This window comes from Cebidichthys violaceus, unplaced genomic scaffold, assembly GCF_023349555.1.
Source record: "Cebidichthys violaceus isolate CVI_PGR_0920_01 unplaced genomic scaffold, fCebVio1.0.p SCAF_78, whole genome shotgun sequence".
Classification (NCBI taxonomy): domain Eukaryota; kingdom Metazoa; phylum Chordata; class Actinopteri; order Perciformes; family Stichaeidae; genus Cebidichthys; species Cebidichthys violaceus.
The window spans coordinates 785,561-804,792 of record NW_027176962.1 but is presented as its reverse complement, the minus strand read 5'-3'; the positions used below and the strand labels follow the sequence as shown (position 1 = coordinate 804,792).

The following is a 19,232-nucleotide window of genomic DNA, read 5'->3' as shown; positions in this document are numbered from 1 at the left end:
GGGGACTTTGTGTTCGGAGCGCGCCTTGATCACTCAGTGGTCACTAATGAGTGTATCAGTGACCCAATTTACACTCAAGCTGTTAGCTTGTGACTGACTTTGAATTATTACACGAAAAATTCATGAATAAAAACTTTCCCTGATTTTTGAAATGTGAAATATTTTACCCACATTTTTAAATCAAGGCAGACTCCTCTAATCTAACCCTTTGTCATGTGAATATTCACAGTGAATAACAGGAAATCACAGGAAATACAATAATTCTTAAGCACATAAATGGCTTATTCAACCGACTGCATCACTTCTTTTATCGATGAATGCCAAAAAATGGGCCTAGATATGTCTGAAAAAAGTAGAAGTCTTGTGACCACACAACTGCTCTTTATGGTAAACTCACTTATATTAGACTGAAGAACTATTACAAAACCACCAGTATCTGATAAGGCTAAGCTTTAATGTGCTTTAATCAATTAATATGTGTCATCCAGTGTCTTGCGTGCATTTAAATATCAATAAAAAGCGGCATTGATGCAGCCAAAAGAGGTAATTTTGAAGATTTAACAGGATTGGATGCTTTGAGCCATGAGACCCTCTATAAACCTTTTGCCTTTGTCCCTCCACACAGGAGGGTGGGGTGGACTTTGAGCGTTCAAAGCTACATGTCTGTGCCTCCCAGTCCCCTGATAGAGCCCAGCTGAGGGTATAAAAGCCCCGAACTGAAGCTAAGAAATCAGTCTCGTCTGAGTACTCGCCAATAACAAGGGAGAGAGCTTCAACAAACCCACCATGGGGAATCCAAAGCTCTGCCTTTTGCTGCTCCTCAGCACATCTGCCTTGGCTTGTAAGTACTATTTAGAAAGCATTTCTTTGAGCATTGTACATAGTTTAAAGTAGTACATAGTTTAACACTGTAATGGTTTTATTTTTTATTTGCTGTGTGATTATTAACTACAGTTAAAAATAATTAAATCCTCAATTGTTTTGCATTCCTTTAACAAATATTTAAATTTCAATTAATTGCATATGACAGGGACAATGCAATTTAACATAGCTCCAACACAGAGCATTAAACTGATGTTCTGCAGTTTAAAGCTTTTGCTGTTTTTCAACTCATGTCCCTGGTTGGGATTTTCATCTACTGTAAATGTAAAATATGAAGATTTCACCATCATAAAATGCACCACAAATCTGGAAATACAATTAATTTGATTTCAGTTGGCATTTATGGAGAAAGCTGTTTGTCCAAATTTCGATCTACCCTGTCATATTGTACAGTTGCCATTCACCAAGCTCCTAGTTAGTGTCCTGTTCTGGGATATGTCTGGAAAGATGCTCTTGGGCTAGACTGTTAATACTTTTGAAAACAAATTAAAAAAAAACTAATTAGTAACGCTCTCAAAGCTAATTTGATTGTTTAATAAAACTGAATGTAGACAACTTAGATAGGAGAATGCCATGGTTGAAAGTATATTATAATAAACTTTAAAAATATAATTTACAAATTTGTCATTAATGTGAAATGTTACCCACCTGTGTGGAGACATGCTATAATAATATTATGAGCGAGGACCTATGGATTAATGTAGTTACAGTAGTATAGTAGTTGTAGTCAGTTGCAATACAATTACTAAAGAATAAATTGTGTATTTTCTTAACAGTTACCCAAGATGAAGATCAGCCAACCTGCCTGCGTAAGTTAATAAGTAAAATGTTTGTGTTGACATACAGTCTACACATTGACAATTAGTTTTTGGGAGTAGAAAAGATGGCCTTTGCATACAAAATCTCTTCTTAACATTGATTTTCTCTTCCAGTGGCCGGAAGGTATCAAACCCTACACAAGTATGAATACCGATATGAAGCTGAATCTTTGAATGCCGTCAACGGAGCCTCACAGCTCAAAAACGGACCCAGGGGCTCTTGCACGGTGAGAGAAAGATATTTCACAATCATCTTTAGTCATCTGATTTTTCTTTTTCCATCTTAAATTTCTCAGAGTGAGATTAAAAAAAAAACGTTTACTCTTTCTCACAGGTTGAAATTGAAGTACCTCAGACTTGTAGTTTCATTGTCCGCACCACTGGCTGTAGCCTGAGTGAGGTGGTTGACATGGACGCAGAGGGAAGCCCTGTGTTCGGTCCTGCACCAAGCTCTGATGCCTTTGCTGCTGATATGGAGAAGTATGTTACTTTATAAAAATCCCTTAAGTCAAAAATATTTTTGGAGGATTTGCACTGCTCAAATATCACGTTTTTTTTAGGTATCCTCTGAAGGTTGTGGTTGAGGGTGTGTACGACGTGAAGCTGTACCCAGAGGATGGTGAGACAACAACCATTTTGAACATCAAGAGGGGTATCATCTCTGCCCTGGCTGTGCCTCTGCTGGAAGAAGACAAGAACAAAAACATGGTGCAGTACTTTAACTAACCAAGAAAATGCTTTAAAATCTGCATATTTTAGTACCCACTTCAAAGTAAACAATGCTTAAAATTGTTTCTCCCCGGATCTTCTATTTCAGCCAACGATACACGGCAAGTGCAAGACCTCTTACACTATCAACGCTAGAGAGGACATTGCAACTGACATCAGCCTCAAGAGGGACCTGTCCAGATGTGACAAATTTGTCCCATTGAGAGATCACACCAGCCCACTGGCACTTATCTCTGGCATGGTAAGATCCAATTGTCCGTGGTAGCAAAATGAACTTTCAGACACATCTTCAAAAGTTGATACAATAAATAACTACTTCATGTAAGCTTTTACACTATTCATCCAGTCTTGGATCAAAATCCCCATGGTGCACGAAAAAGAATATTATGCTTGTGAAAGCAGCAAGAGTAACTTTTGTATCAGTTAATCTGATTTCCATTCACTGCATTAAGATGATTATTTGTCTATTTTCAGCACTACCCTCTTGCCCAGATGGTCAGAAGCTCCCAGACCTGCAACTACAAGTTTGATAATGAGAAGAAACACATGACCTCTGGGTCCTGCACAGAGAATCACATCATCATTCCCTACTCTCACAAGTAAATCCAATCTTCTATTTGACTACAAAATGCTCTGTCATAGAAGTGTATTTACTGATATTTCTTGAACAAGTCATGAACAGTATTATTTGTAAGCATGTATTCCTTCGTACAGGGGAGAATATGGAGTAACCAATGTTGGAAAGCAAGAACTGACTTTAGTTCAGGTCTCTCCTCACAATGACAGAGTCTTTGATCACAGTAAGCCCTCTATTTAATTTGTATACTTTTGATATAAAGTTAATTATTTTTATAGGTCACTAAAGGTAAGATTAAGGCAATTTAACCATGTTGCTTGTGTATCACAGGTGACATTGTCAAGGGTCTTCACATGGACACTGTTGAGGCTAAGAGTGTTATCCAGGACAAAGATGCAGGTCTCAACCTCCTGAGAGAACTGGCCACTCTGCCCGAGACTGAGGGTGATAGGAGGGCCCACCTCTTCCACAAGCTAGTCACCATGGTCCGCGGAATGAAGACTGAGACCCTGAGCTCCAGCATTCCTGAGGCTCTTGATGTGTCCCGTGTCCTGACCTACCAGGTTCTGGCCCAGTGTGGAACCCCTGAGTGCAGCAGCGCCATCATGCAGATCCTCAGGACTTTTGACACCTCCTCGCTCGAGGTAGATGCCGGTGTTTTTGCTATGGGACTCGTGTCCAATCCCTCTGCCCTCCTGATCCATGACATGCTCGAGATGGCCAAATACAAGCCCAGCAAGCCCATCATGTATGCCCTGAGCAATGCTGTCAAGAGGTGAGTGAAGTTAACCACACTTTATTCCAAGTTAAATAATATTTCAGCAAATGTTTTCCTTCTTTGCTTAAAATGGGATATGAATGATTGAATTCTAAATATTTATTCAACAGGTTTTACAAAGCTGAGGGAAAGCTGATCCCCGAGATTTACTCTGTTGCTGAGGCCATGGCTGCCCATTTGGGTGACTGCTCTGGTGATAAGGACAACACTTTCTTGACACTGAGAGTGGGTAACCTTCCTTATTAGTCACAATTCAAATGACTGCCAACACCAAGGAGCCAAATATCAATGTGTCCTTTGATTCCAGGTTGTTGGAAACATGGCTCCAGCTCTGGTATCTGCTGGCCCCGCACTCAGATCTGCTGTGATCCAGTGTGTGAACCAACCTGCTGCTTCCCTGGCTGTGCAGCAGGCTGCCATCCAAGTGTTCAGGCTGACTCCCGTCCCCGAAGAGGCAAGTTAAACTATTTCAAAGGTTTGAAAAACTATCAGAATATTTATTTCTACTGTATACTCATTTAATTGATGTCTATTGGTCACAGGGCAGAGAGGTTCTCATGCAGGTGCTTTTGGACAGCACCAGCCCCATGCAAAAACGTATTGCTGCATATCTGGTACTTATGAAGGACCCCCAGAGCACTGAACTGGCCCAGCTGGCTGATGCCTTGCCCAATGAGCAGGACAATCAAGTCAAGAGCTTTGTGATCTCCCACATTACCAACATTTTGTCCTCAACTGAGCCAGAGACTCAAGAGTAAGTGAAAAGAAGTTTAAAATGTATATTTATATTTCTTAAATTTGTTGTTTTACTACATGGTAAGTACGATTTGATCACCATCAGACGTTTAACAGTAATATTTGATTCTTTCCAACAGACTGAGGGAGAAGATTCAAGGTGCGCTGCAGGGTAATGAGGTCGGGGCCACAATGGACCCTACCAAGTTCTCTCGCAACTACAAAATCGGATCTGTGGAGGGCAACATGATCTTTGAGGGTACCAGTTATCTGCCCAAGGAGGTCATGCTTGAAATGACTCTGAAGGCATTTGGCTATGACATCGACATGATGGAGGTAAATATTTTGAGCTGTTTTCAACTAAATTGTGCTTTGAAACGATTTTTCAGTAAGCTGATTTGTGACAGTGAAAAATGTATCACCTTTACAGATTGGTATGGAGGGGAAAGGATTTGAGCCAACCGTTGATGCCCTGTTTGGAAAGAATGGCTTCTTCCCCGACACTGCCCTGAAGACAATGTACTTTGTATCTGAAAACATGCCACTCAGTGTCAATGAGGTCCTGCAGAACATACTCCCTGCTTTGAAGAAGGACAGGATGAAGAGACAGGTACTCAGACCAATCTGTTTTGTACACATGACTAAAACAACTGTAATCATGATGAGCAATTTTTCAGTAAGGGAAAAGTATTCTAAGAAAGTGTGAACATCTATGTTCAGGCCTCCCAGAACCTGATGAGGGAGATTGGACGCAACCTCAACAAACTCGTGAGGGAATTGAAGACGGCACAGTCTCCAGAGGCAATGGTTTATCTGAGACTTTTGGGAAATGAGCTGGGATATCTGAGGACCAACGAAATGGAGGAGATGGCCTACTCTGCTGCCATGATGATTGACAGCATGTTCAAAATGTTCCCAACTGATGTAAGGACCTTTTTTAAGAGCATAGTTGACAATCAAAGAATGATTTCATTAAGTGTTTCCTTGTCTATGATTTTAATGTCCCATGTGTGTCTTTATTTGCCACAGATCATGATGGCACTGATGACCAAGGCTGACAACACAATCTTTGCCCACTACATCTTCATGGACAATGAATTCTTCCTGCCCACTGTCACTGGTGTGCCTCTGAGGATTACAATGTCTGGTACTTTCACCCCTGGTATCAAGGGTGGACTTCAGGTTGCTCGTGACATGGTAATAATTGATAAATGTGTTTAAATTCCAGCAATATTTTTTCACAATGAATAGCATCAACACAACTCTTTACATTTCTCCCATGTGTCCACACAGAGTGAAGTCAACTTCATGCCCTCCGCTAGCATTGACTTTGTATCTGAAATTGGCTCCTACATCCCTGAATATGTCAACTCTGGATTAGAGATGCACAGCAACTTTTTCCATGAAAGTGGGCTCAGGGCTAAGATCTCCATGGAACGTGACAATGTTAAGCTGACCATCCCTGCTCCAACAAGTCCAATTAAGCTCTTCAAAATGACGTAAGTCTAAGTAGAACTTTTGGAAAACGCAACAGGCAGGAAGTAATTTAGGGTATTTTATATCTTGGATTACAACAATTTAAACTTTTCTACATTTAGATTCGAACAGTTAAAGCTGCATTCTAACTTGTATACATTTAACATATAGAAACAGCCTGGTGGCAGTGACTGGATCAGAGGTGAAGACCATCCCCCCTATGGTGATGGACAAGGTTGATGTGCACGAGTGCACTCCTTTCTTCGCTGGAATGAAATACTGCACTGCTCTGCAGTACATTGATGTCTCTTCTCAGGAGACAACCCCCTACTTCCCCATCTGCGGAGACAGCCAGTGAGCAAGACTTTCCAAACCACCAGCATATAATTTTCTTTAAAAAAATGTATTGCTTATCAATATTGGCTAATTATCTGAATTATCTACATAGATTTGCTGTGGAACTCCATCCTACTGGTGAAGTCACTGAGTACACTGCAACTGTTGCCTATGAGCTCCTGAGAGAGGGAGAAGAGGGCCGGCAGAAGGTTGACTCTGTGAAGTTTGTTCTGAGGGCTGAAGGTAAAGTATAATATGAAAAGTATGATAACCCCTTTCTGTCTTCTTAGTGGCTCAGGTGGTCAAAAATGTTTACGGAGTTATGTAATATTAATATATTTGTTGGTCAACAACAGGTTCAGAGCCCACTGAAGCCAGAGCAATCATGAAATATAACAGAAGAAAGAATGTCATCACAGCTGACATCCAAATCCCTGACTACGATGTGGAGGCTGGACTCAGGCTGGGTGTTGTTGATGGAAACACCAAGGGCAAAGGAACTCACTCTATTTCTCTTGACTTAATTAACAAGAACATCCCTCAGCTCTCTCTTGTTGGCCGTGCCAAGTAAGAAATCTACCATAAATCCTCATTAACATTAATGTCATCCTTACAATTGACAGTACGCTAACTCACTGCTACATTTTTCAGTCTGAAGGCCATGAAGGAGGGTATGCTGCAAGTCCAACTTCTTGTCCCCTCAATCAATGCTGATGCCACCGTCACAGCCAACATGAAACGTGATGAGGAATTAGAATTGGAGCTTAAGAGCGAAATCAAGATCATGGCCGCAAACTATGAGCAGAAAATCGCAATGAAATATGGTAATTTTCCAGTTATTTTCCAGAATATTACATGCAAATTCATTTAATAGTTGCTTACTTTTTTGACAGTGTCAAATAAACCTGGGTCACATCCTGAATTGAGCTACACCTGGCATTTAAGAATTATGGTTCAAATTCAGGGCCCATAATGGGGCCATTTTGCCTCAGAGAAAATGCCAAATTTGATTCATTTGTAGAGCAATTTTATTCCCAGATTAAGTCTAACTGGGGGATTAAAGGAATATCACGTCATGTTTTGGGATTCCATTCATTGTTCTCTATTGTTGCAGATGCCAGCAAATTTGAGGTTGAGTTCAAGTCTGATGTGAACACTGACACCACCAGCTTGCCAACTGCTGAGTATGGCAACCAACTTCTTGACATGCAGGTGGGGCAGACTGACATGAAAGTCCGTCACATCTTCAAGAAGTTTGTTGAGGTAGGAATCTTTCATTTCAAAAATATTCACAGTTTCTCTTTTGTTCTGATTTTTAATGTTGAGAATTAACAAAATACTGGGTATTGTTTTCTTAGGCAGGAAACAACTACATGGAAAAGTACGGTGCCGATTTACCTTACATTCAGAACTTCAGAGTGCCTGATATGCCTGAGATTTCCTTGCCAGAGACACTGTTCCTGAATACGTAAGTGAAAACCATTCTGAGGTGAAAGTTTAAAGTCACTGGCTTTTTTTTACAAAATATTTATTCATTTTACTTTTGTCCTTATAACAGTGAGGCAAAGGCTGTCTACTATTTCAACAACGAGCACTTCACCATTGATATCCCTCTACCTCTTGGAGGAAAGTCAACAGAAGAGCTTAACTTCCCACCAGCTTTGACCACACCTACCGTGTCTCTACCTCAGTTTGGACTGGAGATCGTCTCCATGGAAATTCCCATCCCAGAGCTTGTTGTCCCCGAGAGCTTTACTTTGTCCATTCCTCTTTTTGGAAAAGCTGAGGTGTCAACTCTGATGAAGAGCAACCTATATGACATGGAGGCCTCAATGGTTGCTGGAAAAGATGTTGTGGAAACACCAAGCTACTCAGCTAAGTTTGATGTGACAGGAACCTCCCCACTTGACATCCTCTCAATAAAGATTGAAGGTATTTCACAGTAAATATCATTCATGAAACCAGTTTTTGATTAATTGGTATCATTAATACACAGTTAAAATGATGCAATGTTTACTGTAGGTACAACAGTTTTCAGTTACAGTTTTCAACTTATACTGATGTATGTTCTTCTTGTGTGCTTCATGTAGGCTCTGGAATGTTGGCCACCACTGATTCCATCAAGGCCGAATTGAAAAGCTCTTTGGCACATAAATTCCTCGAAGCCACGATTAGTATTGTTGAGGATGTAACCATCACAGACAAAATGAATTTGAAATCAAGCAGCAAGATTGAAGCCACAAGCCCATTGGGTCTTTATATTATACTAGAGCACACTGGCATGACTGGAATCAACACTGAAGAAATTTCTGCTGATAGCAACTTTGCGGGAACGTTAACGGCTGGACCCATGTATGGCAAGACCATTTCATCCCAGTCATTCACCATCTTCCCATTCAGGCCAGAAGCAAATATTGATACTACTGTTGAGTTTGACTCCACAATTGGTAAGATCCAGAACAAAATTGCTGCATCTCTTGCCAATGGTGAATTGTCAGTTGTGTCTAACACCAATGCCTTTGAAGACACTTTGACCCATGTTGCTGAGCTTTCCTTCAAAGACAGCAAGCTGTCCCTGAAATGTGATGCAAATGCCCTTGCTTTTGGCATGAAGATCCGTAACCAGGCTGAATCCTCTGCTGGTGCTGGTGAAGTCCTCATGAGAATGGAGACAAATGCAGACCACTCTGAAAACCGTGTTTACTCTCTTTTGACTGCCTCTCTTGATGTCAATGGTCTAGCTGTGAACAGCGATGCAACCATGAAGCTCCTTGAGAATGAGGCTACTCACAAGGCTACCCTGAAAATGAACACCTGTAGTTTGACCACAAGTGGAACAACCACCCTCCAGAGCCCCCTGTCCTTGGAAAACACTTTCAACGCTGGGCTTGATGCTTCAAAGGCTTCTCTATCCATTACCAACAAGGCTGCAATGCGTGACATCAAGGTTGATAATGCCAACACTCTGACCATCACTCTCTCTAGCCTTGACTTCAACTCAAAGGCTGAAGCCACCGCCAGTGAGTATGCCACTTACACTCATGATATTACCGTCGACATGAAACCCTACACTGCCTCTGCAAATGTTAAAAACAATCTGAACCTTCTGGCGGCCAGCTTCATTAATGAGGCTCAGCTGCAGGCAGAGCTCTACAAGATGGACCTGACTGGAAGCCTAAACGCCATCTATGGTGCGGAAGAGATCAAGCACACCTATCAGGTAAATTATGCTGATATGATGGCAAATGCAAAATGCAGCACCACGGGAAAACTCTTGGGAACACACATGAGCCATAACACCGAGCTTGAGGTTGTCGGTCTTGCTGCCAGGTTCACCAATGACGCCCGCTTCAACTCACAGCCAATGCGCTTTGACCACACCATCCGTTGCAGCATTATTCCTTTCGATTTCAACCTTGATGCCATTTTCAATGCTGATGGAGACATGACCATGTATGGAAAGCATAGTGCCCAGCTTTATGGCAAGATGCTCCTTAAAGCACAACCCCTGGCTTTTGCTACCTCACATGAATGCAGAGCATCAATAAACCAGCAGCTAGACAATGGCTTTGCTCTTGAGACCACATTTGATAACAAGATGGATACTGTTCTGTCACTCCCAGAGCAGAAGACCAGTTTTAGAATGAAGTCTAAAATGAATGAGCATGCCTTTAATCAGGACATGAGTGTTTACAACACTGCTGAGAGAACTGGAATTGAGGTTTCTGGTACCATCCTCACAAACATAATCAATGCAGAATCCACGGAGAACCAGCAATTCACCATCTCTTCCTTTGTCAAGTATGACAAGAACACAGAATGTCAAATTATTCAGTTCCCATTGATTGAAAATCTGCCTGCATTCTTGGAAACCATCAAGGGTGTTGTTGTGCATGCTGCAGAGGTATTGCAAGACTACATCAACAATGACGAGATAAAGGCTAAACTTGAAGCTCTTCCCCAGTATGTAAGCGACTTTGTTTCTGAACTGAATATCGAAGGCAAGGTTGTTCAACTGAAGCAGTATTTCAGTGATGTTACCCAAGATTATATCATTTCCATGGAGGATGTGGAAGCATCTTTGAGAAACCTGAAGTTTACTGTTGGAAACCTGTTAGCTGATCTTACTTTTTACATCCAACACTTTGCTGGTATGGTTAAAGAGATTATTGTTAGTGGCACCCTGCCAGAAACCCTCATTCAGAAGATCCAGGAACAGCTGAATGCCATTAATGAGGAGTATGACATCAAGGCAATGGTTGTATATGTGATTGATACCATGACGGAGGTTAGCCAGCAGATTAACTTGGACAAGCTCAGTGGCAGCAGCATTGCATTCCTGCGTGATATTGATGCAAAGTATGATTTCAAGGCCACCCTAGAGAGAATCATGATTGATATTAAACAAATGATCAAGACCTTTGACATGCAAGAATTTGTTGCTGAGCTGAAGAACTTCATTTCATCCATCAACCTTAAAGCTGGAATTGAGAGACTAGTGAGTCGGATTCCCACAAAGATTTTCAGCGATATAACAGATTACATAATGGAAATTATTCAGGACCTTGACATCCTAGGTAAGATCAACACATTCTATGCCAAGATGAGGGAGTTGATTGTAAAGTTTGATGCTGACAAAAAAGTTGAGGCTGTCTTGGAAAAGGCTGTTGAGCTCATCAAGCAGTTCAAAACTGAGGAAACTATCAGGGCTGTGATGAACATGGTGAAGGACGCAGACATCCCTACCAAATTCATGGAAGTCTTTCAGGGTGCTATTAACTATTTGAAAACAACCGAGGTTAATGATATAATTCAACAGCTGAATGTGTATATTGAAACTCTCACGCAAAAGCTGAGGACATTGGATTATAATGAATTTGTGGAATATGCTAATCAAATTATTGCTGATTACACAGTTTCTGTGAATGAGCTGATCAGGAGTTTGGAAATCCCCCAGAAACTTGAGGCCACAAGAGATTTTGTCAACCTTGCATTATCTTCTGTCAATGGCTTAATGGAAAACCTGAGAGAAATCAAAGTCGCAGACATGATTAAATCTGTAAAGGACATCATTGACCATGTTGTGCTTGGCAGCGTTAAGACATTTGCTGAATTTATGAAACAGACAATGACAAATCTGGATGTCAAAGCGAAGATTGACTCTTATCTGGACTTTGTGAGAAAATACTACACCGGAGTCATCAGTGAAGTATCTCTTATCTTCACCACTACAGTTCAGATGATTAAGGACGTCGTACCTGAACAAAAAATCATCAGCGAGATTCAGCAGATCATTGAAGGGCTGATTAGTGAACTTAAGAAAGCGGAGTTGAATATACCATCCTTCATCATTCCTCTCACTGACCTTGTTGTTCCCTCTGTGAAGTTCAGCATGGATGAGCTTAAACAGTTTGAAATCCCAACACAGCTGGACATCCCTGAGTTCACCATCCTTGGCCTCTATACTGTGAAAGCCACCACAATTTCCTTTGATGACATCAAGCAGAGAATCATTGAACTTTTTGATTTCATTGTCAACTTTGAGATCAAAATGCCTGATGTGGATGCTTTCTTTGGAGACCTCACAATGAACTATCTTGCTTGCATGCCTGAGATGACCTTCCCAGATATCAGCCTTCCTGAGATCTCATTCCCTATCATCCCACAAGTTCCTGTAGAAAAGCTTGTCAAGTCTCTTCAGGTTCCTGAGATCACACTGCCAACCATTCCAAATCAGATCATGGTCCCATGCTTTGGTAAACTCTATGGCGAGATCAAATTCCAAACTCCCATCTACAACATCAAGACTTCTGCTGAGTTCCAGAACTCCACTGAAAGTGAAATGACGCCTCAATTCACTGGATTCCTTACTTCCCAGGCCACTTCAAGTTTTGAAATTCTTAATTACAAACTTGATTCCACTGCTCGTATTGCAATCCCAAAAATGAGTCGTGTTGTCCTTGCAGAGACTCTGAAGTTCAACCATCTTGCTCTTGGTGTTGAGCATCAGGCATCTGTAACTCTCTATGGTCCATCAGCCCAGGCCCAAGGCAAAACTACAATTAAGGTTATCACTCCACCTTACACTGCTGACCTAATGAGCACAGTCTTTGTTGCTATGGAAGAGGGAATGTCTGCCTCTCTTGATACAACTTACATTCATGTAGTGGACCTTCCAATTTTCGATGTCAGGAGTGAGGCCACTGTAACTCAGAAAGCAGTTGCTCGCCAAGATGGCTACACCCTCACTCTAACAGTTGACAATTCAGCCACTGGCAAATGCAATGCTGAGGATGGAACTCACAAGAGTAACTTGCAATTGTCACTCACTCCCAGCATTTCCACGCTAACTTTCTCAGGTGACACAGACTCAATCCTCTTAAAGATGAAACAGCAAATTACTGCTGAATCTGGTACCCTTTCCTACGTCAAGTTTAATATCCGCAATGAGGCAGATGCACCAGTCATTAAGAACAGTCTTGTTGTGGCATCTGGACATGCCAACCTTTATGATATGAAGGCTGAGCTGAAAGCAAACCATGACACAGAACTGTATGGTGCAGTAACTGGAGTCCTGTCCAATGGAATCAACATTGTAGTCCGTCCTGTTGAGTTTATCTTTGAATTGCAAAACAAAGGAAATGTCAAGGTCAACATTTTTGAAACTCTGATTGCTAAAATAGATCTGCAGAATGATTACTCGGCCACTTTCAACCCTAACAGCCAAAAGATGAACACTGTAAGTCTAGCTCGTCTTAATCAGTACAAAATGTTCTACAACTTCACTGTTGACAATGATGAAAATGAAGCTGGCATCTTTGTTGCCATGGAAAGTGAGGCCAACCTTGACTTCTTGACATCACCCATCAGCATTCCTGAGATAGACCTGCCTTTTGTTGACTTCAATACTCCAGCTATCAGTGATCTGAACTTGTATGAGCAGACTGGATTGAAGAACATTTTGACTACCACTGAGCAGTCTGTGGACGTGGATGCCAAGATTGTTTATCATAAAAGCCAGGCTGCCCCCCTTGTTGATATGATGGGTCTGATCCAGATTCCCTCATTGGGTAATCTGATCACAGAGATGTCTGTCAAGTCTGCCATCATTAATCTAAATGTCAATGCTGGACTGTATGCTGAGGATGATCTCGTGTTCCGTCTGGGAGCTACCACAGCCTCTGTGTTTGAGGGTCTAAAAGCCAAACTTGATGGTACCACTAGTCTGACCACCAAGAGAGGAATCAAGTTGGCCAATTCCCTGTCCCTTGAAAATCCTCACATTGAAGGCACTCATGACAGCACCATCAGTATGAGTACTGAGACATTTGAAACTGCTCTATCCGTGGCTACTGTTGGAAAGATTGCCCTGCCTATACTCAACCTGGAGGCAAATCAAAATTTGGTTGCAGACATTAAAACCAAAGCAAATGCTGTCTCCTCCTTGAGAATGAAGGGAGAGTTCAACCTCCCTGGGATCAATGCTGTTGGAAAGGCAGAGGCTGAGCACAGTCAAAAGCTGGAGGTAAGCTTTGACTATGTTTCCATGGAGTCATCTACAAAGGCCAACATGGATGGCACAATGCTTGAAGACTATCTACTTTTGGGAGTCCTGGATAGTGACATTAATCTGTATCTGAATACTGATGGCCTACGCTCCACCTCCAAGGTTATCGCTGATGCCAAGCTGAACCAAGGCACCACCAAAGTTATTGGCATGGATGTAAATGAGAATCTTGCTGTAGAAGCCTCCCTTAACCGTGTGTATGCAGTGCTGAAATATACTGGCAACAATGAGGCAAACTTGTTCAATTTCAACACCAACGGAAAGCATGTTGTACACGCTACCATTGATCTTGCCCCAATCTCTTCCTTGACTGCTGATATTGAGATTGATATGTCTCAGCCAAGCAGCCTGGGTGACTTCAGCATCTTTGAGAAAACCGTTGCTGAGGTGACAGCCACGAAACAGAAGATCTCTGCCAATGGCAAGTTTGTCAGCCCACTGTACACCACAAACCTGGCAGCAGAAGTAGAGGGTGATGCTCCGGTCTTCAAAGTCACCTTAAAGTCTTCTGCCACCTCTGTCATTGTGCTCTTCGATTATGACATGGATGGTGAGTTGATCAAATTTCCCTAACACGTTTATCTGTTTTATTTTGCAAGCATTCTTGAGCATTAAGTCTTACAAAATATTTCCATCAATAGCTTCTACAACTGTAAATGTTGAGAATGAAGCTCTGAACATGGTCAGCAAAGTTGTCCTGACACATGCTGACATGACCATGGATGTCAATCATGTCATTACCCAAGCCCTAAGGTAATATTATGCATTTGTTTTGCAATATATGTTGAATAATTACTTCTGACGTTCAAAGTTTAAAGTATTAATTCCTTTTCTGCACATTTTAGGAAAAAGCGCCAGGCTGACGACAGGTAAATGTTTGCCATTTATGTTTGTACAAATCAGATTCTCTCAAATTAAATATCAGGTCAAGAATTAATCGTGGCTTTATATTTGAAATGCTTTCTTTTTCTAACAGTTACTCTCGCCACACCCTGAATGTGGACATCACCAGTCCTACTTTCACTGATGCGAACCTTCGTTATGCTGCTGGCAGAGATGGTATCACTGCCTCAGCATCTACCCCATCAACTGGCTTCCTGGGCCTTCAGTTCAATGGCAGAGTCCCATCTCAGATGACTGCAAGAGTCTATGGGCGTTATCCTGTGAGTATCACTAACATGACTATTTTGATACGATGGAAACCTAAAAATCTAAATATACAGGTAAAATAATATTTTCTTTTCTTCTATTTAACAGTCTGCCCCAGAGGTTGATGTTGACATGTTGGTCATCAGATCATCTTCTAAAGATGCTGCTAAGATGAACCTGCAGATTGCCTACAACATGGAGGCACCCAAAGTAATGCTTGATCAACTCAAGATGGGACTACCTTCCATCATCTCTACATTCACGATGTTTGCTGACAAGTACCAGATCACAAGCAAAATAGAAGAGTTGAAGAACTTTGTTGTTAACCACATCAGCGAGGCCTATAATGCTGCAATTAACTATGACACTGAAATGAGCCAGCTGTCAATCTTCTTCAGGAACATAATTGTACAGTACCAGAAGTCTGTCCAGGTATTTCTGGATGCTGCTGTCAAGGTCTTGAGGGAAACCCAGTTCAAACTGCCTGGGTCTGATGAGATGACCACTCTCCCTGTGGTCCTGAAACAGCTGACCAGCAGCATTGCTGCTTTCCTAGATATGACCCTCCAGACTATCTCGTCTAACATGGAGGTCTACTATAATTCCTTTGTTGAGCAGATCAGCAGTGTGAAATTGCGCATGCCAGTTGGTGATGTAATCACTGGAGGCCACATCTTGGATCAGCTCAAATCAGCTTTCAAGAACATCTTTGATGAACTGGTGGACTTAGTGAAAAATATGGAGAGTCTTGACACAATGTTAGTGAAAATGGGTGATACCCTAAAAGCTGTTGTTGAGAAATCTCAGGAGTTTGTTGACTCTGTCAAGTCTGACTATTTAGATGCAGTGTTCATTAACATCAATGTTGTCTACCTTAACCTTGTCACAGTCTTAAAGAATGTTATTGACCAGATCTCTGCCCTAAATATGGAGCAGCTCAACAATTCATTTGAGTACATTATGGACATGTTCATTTACTTAGTGGACCAGTTCAATAACACTGTTCATGGTGTCCTGCAGCAAGCTTCAGAGGAGGCTCAAACCTACATGAAAGTTAGTGATGGAAGGCTTGAGATTGACCTTCCATTTCCATTCCAGCAGTGAGAACCCCTAACAGAATAAGGCCTAAGTACATAGGAAATAGTGTTTTGAAATCTGTTCAAAACACATACTTGGAATGAGTATGGACAATTAGCTCTTAACCATATTTATAACAATGAGTTCAACAGAAGCACATGTTGTATAATTTTCATTTAGATGGTTTTTTGTGTAAAAACATTGAAAATGTAACATTTTACTGAAACTCACCATTCTGCAAAGAGTGAAAATTATCAATAAAATACATTAATGCAATCTGTAAATGTCTGATTTCCTGCTTAGTAATGTTACAACACAGTTTGGATGAATCTCACTGAATTTATTTAGCGCCATGATTCGAGAACTAAGTGGTACTTTTGAGATAACCAAGGATCTTTAAAACTGATTAAGTATACAGTTTTCTAAATGCTTTTGTTGACATTGTCAACCAAATGTGTACCATTGTCATTTAAACATGCAGTAGGTCAATCAGTTGTCTATAGCAACTCAGACAAGACATATCACATTCATATACAAAAAACACATACACTGTGAAGGTAATTCCAACACTGACAAAATAACACAACACTAAATAATTAACAAAAAATCAGAGCAGACAATGAAACAAAAATGGGTACATCTACATAAAAATAGGCTAGTAAGTTGCTAATCAAAGGCCAAATAGATGTAAATAAAACACACCCATTCCTCTGCAAAATATAGGGCCCAGATATATCAATCCAACCTAAAATAACTAGCTATGGCACAAGCCATCTGGTCATGCTTTGCATCACCTCTTGTTGCCTCACAAAGACTAGAGCCGAACAACACTCACATTCATTATTTTCTGAACCCGTGTCTGAAGACAGTAACACTTTCTATGACACCTAGGTCTATATAATATATGTTATAATGTGCTTATAGCACTGTATAATCATAGTTATAATCACTCGTGAATATTCATTATAATTTACATCAATAATCATGACATATAATGCACGTAATAATATACGTATATTAAACATCGGTCCGCACTGCATGTTTAACCATGTGATATTAAAAAATAATTCTAAATTAAATCAAGAACCAACATTTTGGCAATAACTAGATAGCTAGCCAGTTTTAGCTGCTGCATTCAGCGGCCATTGGATGGTTTTACATTACCATATCCATCTGCCATCAGGGACTAGGTGGACAACTAGTGCATCTAGAGTGCAAGCGAATCTTGCACTCTAGATAAACATATTTATATAATTTCAACTCTCTGTGCGGACCTTTGTCTACCCTTCTGGCATTGAGACAGTACAAAAACACTGTAAACATGTGCCTTCATGTTTCAAACCACAGGTGTACTGATATGCTTCGGTACTTTTGTAGGTCATCATGGCAGAGCCATCTCCACCAAGAGGCACTACAAAGTAAGATGACCTGATATGTGAATTCAGGTCATTTTCACTGATGGCTGATAGACTGTCCGATTGTTCCCAAATGTCAATGTAAATGACTCTTATAAGTTCAGTTTATAAGGTGACTATTTCCTACAAGCCTTTATTTTGCTAGTTCCCGAAGATAACCATTTCCTTCAAGATTTTATTATATTAGTGTCTTTTTTAATGTTTTGGGACATTTATTTTGAAGCCCATCTGGCAAAAACCCTGCGTGTCAGCACGGGATCCACTTCAATTCTGATAGTGGTCTCAAGGATTCAGTGCATTTGTCAAGTACAGGCACATTCATCAACACCGAAGCAGAGTTTAGCCGGTAATGAAATGTTCCTCCTGGGCTACTGTATGGCTGGGTAGGCCTTAGCCCCTCCTACTTCCTGGTTCCCAATTTGTTTGGTCCATATATAACCCATACCATGAGCTGCGTCTTTCCCTCTCTCTGACTCCCAGGCTTCAGTAGGTGTGAACTTTAGTTTTTTAAATTGAGGCACATTTGCCATGGGTTTCACCCTTTGTCCCATTTTACTCTAGGTCCAGCTCTATAAAGATTCTCACTTCCCCGTCGAGCCTTCCGGATGGGGGTTGTGCAGTGAGCAGGCAGAAGAGGCGTGGACTGCCACTGCAGAAGTTATTTATTATTTAGATATAGCTAAATATTGTTTCTAGAGCTTTGAGATGCCACTTTTGGCTACAGTTGTTTACATTTTCTGTCTCGTTATATATTTGTTACACTATGCAATTGAAGAGCGAACATACAGTAGAAATTAAATTAATTTTGGTCATGCGCAGTTGCTTTACACATGACCACAACACTATGTTATGTGGACTACAGAACTGTCCCATGTTAGAACAGGACCATCTCCCTCCTTCAGACAGAAGTAGATAAGGGAAGCCAGTGCACTACTAGGTCATGGTCAGAGGATCCAATCAAGGGGACTGTGATTACTTGAACCATTAAAAACATCAATGTTTTTCATCCCTTGTATAAGTTACATATCACATCCTTGTCAGGCATGATTATGATATTCAAATCGTAAATAAAAAGTATATAAAGTATAAAAAGTATATATTTCTCTTCTACTTTGGGTTTCCTGTTTGGATTATCATTATCTACCTTGAAAACTGATGAGCATCTTCAGTCCCATTAATCATTTAGATATCCATTGTGTTTAAAGTAAATATGATGTGTGTGTGTGTGTGTGTGTGTGTGTGTGTGTGTGTGTGTGTGTGTGTGTGTGTGTGTGTGTGTGTGTGTGTGTGTGTGTGTGTGAGTGAGTGTGTGAGTGAGTGAGAGAGAGAGAGAGTCGCAACGCTGTAACAAACGTTGAGTCTGAAAAATAAAACTTCTAAAACTTTCCACAAACTGTATCTGTTTAAGTTTATAGAGGAAGATTTTAGAGAAGATCTTAAGTGTCAAACACAACCTTTCATTATTAAAGACTACTTTATTACTCTGTCGTATTATTTTTAACTAAGCAACCAATTTACTTCCTGTTTACATCAGCACATGCCCAGTGTACGTGAAGAGTCACGTGATATTCGTTTTCAGGCGCGTTAGTCTGGACGGAGATCATTTCGAAAACGATGCTGAAACGCCGTGTGGACAGAGATCGAAAACGTGGCCTTAGTTTATGTGCCTTACATTTCTACTGTGATGTGCCCT

The 19,232-nt window shown here is 40.9% G+C and overlaps 1 protein-coding gene across 2 annotated transcripts; it reads left to right on the top strand.

Moving 5' to 3' along the window:
* Positions 1-753: 753 nt before the first annotated feature.
* Positions 754-16,400, top strand: apobb.1 (apolipoprotein Bb, tandem duplicate 1). Of its 2 annotated transcripts, XM_068737307.1 has the most exons (30): positions 754-841; positions 1,659-1,691; positions 1,815-1,927; positions 2,035-2,180; positions 2,261-2,408; positions 2,518-2,670; positions 2,904-3,028; positions 3,144-3,229; positions 3,337-3,781; positions 3,895-4,009; positions 4,092-4,238; positions 4,327-4,538; positions 4,660-4,855; positions 4,950-5,129; positions 5,240-5,443; positions 5,549-5,716; positions 5,813-6,018; positions 6,167-6,349; positions 6,444-6,574; positions 6,688-6,898; positions 6,983-7,155; positions 7,446-7,594; positions 7,690-7,799; positions 7,890-8,263; positions 8,422-8,778; positions 8,893-14,448; positions 14,540-14,651; positions 14,744-14,767; positions 14,875-15,061; positions 15,156-16,400. In XM_068737307.1, exons 1-30 carry the CDS (start codon positions 787-789, stop codon positions 16,149-16,151), a joined length of 11,295 nt encoding a protein of 3,764 aa, XP_068593408.1. In that variant the 5' UTR covers positions 754-786; the 3' UTR covers positions 16,152-16,400. The 2 variants fall into 2 exon arrangements, with proteins under 2 accessions (XP_068593408.1, XP_068593407.1); XM_068737306.1 differs by having other exon boundaries at positions 8,422-14,448.
* Positions 16,401-19,232: the final 2,832 nt, after the last annotated feature.

What these genes read in the sequence shown, in the direction of transcription:
- apobb.1 (XM_068737306.1), top strand. Translation starts at nt 787, where the DNA reads ATGGGGAATCCAAAGCTCTGCCTTTTGCTGCTCCTCAGCACATCTGCC. An exon ending in TTTGCTGCTGATATGGAGAA is followed by an intron (nt 2,181 to 2,260) that starts GTATGTTACTTT and finishes CGTTTTTTTTAG; the next exon opens with GTATCCTCTGAAGGTTGTGG. An exon ending in CTTCGATTATGACATGGATG is followed by an intron (nt 14,449 to 14,539) that starts GTGAGTTGATCA and finishes TTCCATCAATAG; the next exon opens with CTTCTACAACTGTAAATGTT.